Genomic DNA, 3666 nt, shown 5'->3' on the forward strand with positions numbered 1-3666 from the left:
TTCTTGTTGATTGTATCCTTTGGCCACGAGCCTTGCTTTGTTTCTTACAATGATTCCGTGTTCATCCAATTTGTTCCGAAATACCTATTTTAGTCCAATCACCTTTTTGTTTTTTGGTTTGGGTTTTAAGTGCCATACTTTATTTCTTTCAAAATCATTCAGTTCATCTTGCATGGCAACAACCCATTCGGAATCTTTTAAAGCTTCTTCGTGATTCTTGGATTCAAGTGTTGAGAGGAACGCGAAGTGTGCACAGAAATTTCTTATTTGGGATCTGGTTTGTGTTCCCTTGTTCAAATCACTGATTGTCAAATCAAGTGGATGACATTTTAGATATTTCCAAGGTTTTGGTACAAATTCTCTTGTGGGAATAGTTGTAGGCTCAGGGTCATTAACTTGATTGCTATTCTACTCAGCTTCAACTGGATCAGTTTGCTCATTTTTGAGAAAAGATGGATTGGGAACGGCTTGCTGGTCCTCATTTACTTGTTGTTCTGTTTCGTCTGGTACTTTGGTTTGTTCTTGAATCAGCTGTTCTCCTACAGTTCTTTGATTTTGCTCTTTAGTTAAATCTTCATCATCTTCCAAATTTGCAAAAACTATTTTAAAATTATTTGTATCCTGTCACTTGTCATAAAGTTAGTTTTATCAAAAATAATGTGAACGAATTCTTCTACGCACAAAGTTCTCTTGTTGTAAACTCTATAAGCTTTACTATGAGATGAATAGCCAAGAAATACTGCTTCATCACTTCTTTCATCAAACTTTCCTATGTTTCATTTTCCATTAACTTGAACAAAGCATTTACATGCAAACACGCAAAAATAGAAAATATTCGGTTTTACACCTTTAAACAATTCATAGGGGGTCTTAAAAGTGATAGGTCTTATCAGTACACGATTTAAAATATAGCATACAGTATTGACATCCTCGGCTTATTCCATGTTCTAGCCATTTCTTTAAATGTTCTATTTTTTCTTTCTACTACACCATTTTATTGTGGGGGTTCCAGGTGCGGAAAAATTATGACTTATTTCATGTTCATTACAATAATTCATAAAGCTTGAATTTTCAAATTCTTTACCATGATCTGACCTTATGTGAATAAGTTGATTAAAACTAGATTTTTGTATTTTATTAGCAAAAGAAACAAACTCATTAAAAGCTTCATCTTTGCTTAATAAAAATAAAGTCCATGTAAATCTACTATAATCATCAACAATAACAAATACATATCGTTTGCCACTACGGCTTTGAATTCTCATAGGTCCACAAAGATCCATATGGATTAGTTCAAGCGGTTTTGAAGTGGTCACCACATTCTTTGGTTTAAAGGACAACCTCATATGTTTTTCTTTGGCGCAAGGATCACAAATTTCATCCTTTAGGAATTTTATGGATGGCAATCCTCTTACTAGATCTTTTGATCTTAAGGTATTAATCAAAGAAAAGCTAGCATGTCCTAGACGTTTGTGCCAAAGAAGAGGATCTTCCTCTATGACACTAAGGCAAGTTAGACTCGAGTTGGGAACAGTGTTGATATCTACAACATAAGTGTTTCCTTTTCGGATCCCTTCTAGAACAGTGTCTCTTGTGTCACTCCTAGAAATAATACATTTTCCAAAAGTGAAGTTTACAGAGTTACTTTTGTCACAGAACAGAGAAATACTTAGTTAATTATGTTTTAAATTCTCGACCAAAAATACATTATCACTTGCATGGGAACTTGACCTTCCTACTTTTCCTTTGGCGATGATTTCACCTTTAATATTGTCACCGAAAGTCACAGTTCCCCCATCATAGGTTTCCAGTAAGACAAATTTTGATTTAACACCTGTCATGTGCTTAGAACACCCACTGTCGAGAAGTTGGAGACATTTATCATTACTTTCTTTCAATTTATCATGTGCCTCCATAAGCAACTCAATTAATTTATATCTATTTAATTTAAACAGATGGTTAGGAAATAAATTAGAAGACTTTACCTCCTTTCCTTTGGACTTCTCATTCTTACTCTCGTGTGAGGCCATGAGACATAAATTAGTTTTTTCTTCTTCTTCGGGGTTTTCTATCTCTGCATCACTCTCGGATTCTCCCCATACAGCAATCATGGCTTTGCAAAAGTCGGTTTTATTAAGATTTCTTTTGGTTGGTAGTCTTCCTATTTCCCTTGCCTTTTCCTTGCCCTTTTCGTTTTTCCACATAGGGCAATCTTTGATGAACTGATCAGTACTTATACATTTGTGGCATTCAAGGTTGGATTTGGTATTGAAAGATCTTCTTTCTTTATTGTTTCTTTGATTGGTGTATCTGTTGTTCCTGAAAAACTTGTTGAATCTTTAAACCAACTTGGCAGCCTCCTCTTCATCACATTCTGACTCTTCTTGATCAGCTGCTGTCAGAGCCAATCCGTTGTTTCGAGAACTGTCTGTTGTCCCCAGATGTAATTCGTGAGTTATAAGGGAACCAGCTAGCTCTTCCAGATTGAACTTTGTAAAATCTTTGGATTCCTGGATGGCTGTGACTTTGGCTCTTCAGCGTTCATCTTGAGGGAGACTCCTTAGAATTTTCCTTACTTGTTCATCGGTGGGAATGAGTCTTCCAAGAGAGACAAGTTCATTTGTGATGTTTGTAAATCTTGTAAACATCTCTTGGATGCTTTCTCTAGGTTCCGTTACGAACCTTTAATATTTTGACATCAGCAAGTCAATCTTGGAACGCTTCACTTCACTTGTTCCCTCGTGGGTAACTTCCAGCAGGTCCCCTCCCATTTGCATAACCTCTGAAGAACACGCTTCAGCAAGATCTTCATCCTCCTCCTCCTCATCCTGTACCGAACCTAAATCACTATCATCATCATCATCATCATCATTTTCCTCAAATTCCACTGCAACACCCACTTCATTATCAAGACCATCCCCATTTGTTGATGATGCCTGCTCAGAGAGTAGCTCCCTCTCCTTTTTCCGCTTTGAAGATTTCTTCAGCTTCTCATCAAGCTCAGGAGGTCTTCCCCTGGCAACACGGTCACCAAATGATTTTGGATCAATTTTACCGTAGAGAGACTCTGGCTCCCTAGTGGGCTCATGTGTATCCCTAGGGCGTGAATCTATGGTGAGAATTAGACTCGAATTTGCCCTGTATTCATATTTCTTAAATCTTGAATACGCTTCTGCATCTCCTCCCAGATTTGACATTTACCTATAAATATGGAAAACCAACAAAAAAAAAAGTAAGTACTATTCGTAGGGTTCTACACAAAACTAGGGATTAATAAATCAACACTTGGTGAGCATTACCTTTACTAGCGCCCAACACAGCAAATTCCATTACAGATAAACACTTAAATACCACAAAAAAATTCCACGAACACGATAATCAGATAAATGAAAACCAAGTTTTCCACTTGCATAACTGAATATTAAAGGCAAAGACAAAATTCCCAAAACAATAACCCAAAAGGAAAAAAATTGGAAGCAATTAAGAACTAAAATCATGGAAATTTGTTTTTGATAAAGTATCTTGACATTTACATATCATAAATGAAAGTGAAATTAAGAATTTGAGAGCAATAAAAGAGGGCATTATAGGCGAAATCAGTAGCTTAATTGACAAATTAATTTGAAAACGGGTAAATGGAAGAAGATTAAAGAAATTATACCTTGA

The 3666-nt window shown here is 36.1% G+C and overlaps 1 protein-coding gene across 1 annotated transcript; it reads right to left on the reverse strand.

The window, feature by feature from the left end:
• Positions 1–408: 408 nt before the first annotated feature.
• Positions 409–3197, reverse strand: LOC130821570 (uncharacterized). The gene is made up of 5 exons (XM_057687361.1): positions 2781–3197; positions 2350–2510; positions 1855–2232; positions 1469–1602; positions 409–581 (listed from the first exon to the last, which is right to left on the reverse strand). The coding sequence occupies exons 1-5, from the start codon at positions 3195–3197 to the stop codon at positions 409–411; spliced, it is 1263 nt and encodes a 420-aa protein (XP_057543344.1).
• Positions 3198–3666: the final 469 nt, after the last annotated feature.

Source organism: Amaranthus tricolor, chromosome 8 (assembly GCF_026212465.1).
Source record: "Amaranthus tricolor cultivar Red isolate AtriRed21 chromosome 8, ASM2621246v1, whole genome shotgun sequence".
Classification (NCBI taxonomy): Eukaryota; Viridiplantae; Streptophyta; class Magnoliopsida; order Caryophyllales; family Amaranthaceae; genus Amaranthus; species Amaranthus tricolor.

What these genes read in the sequence shown, in the direction of transcription:
- LOC130821570 (XM_057687361.1), bottom strand. Translation starts at nt 3,197, where the DNA reads ATGTCAAATCTGGGAGGAGATGCAGAAGCGTATTCAAGATTTAAGAAA. An exon ending in CTCCAACTTCTCGACAGTGG is followed by an intron (nt 1,603 to 1,854) that starts GTGTTCTAAGCA and finishes TATTATTTCTAG; the next exon opens with GAGTGACACAAGAGACACTG. An exon ending in TCCTCTTCTTTGGCACAAAC is followed by an intron (nt 582 to 1,468) that starts GTCTAGGACATG and finishes CAAATTTGGAAG; the next exon opens with ATGATGAAGATTTAACTAAA.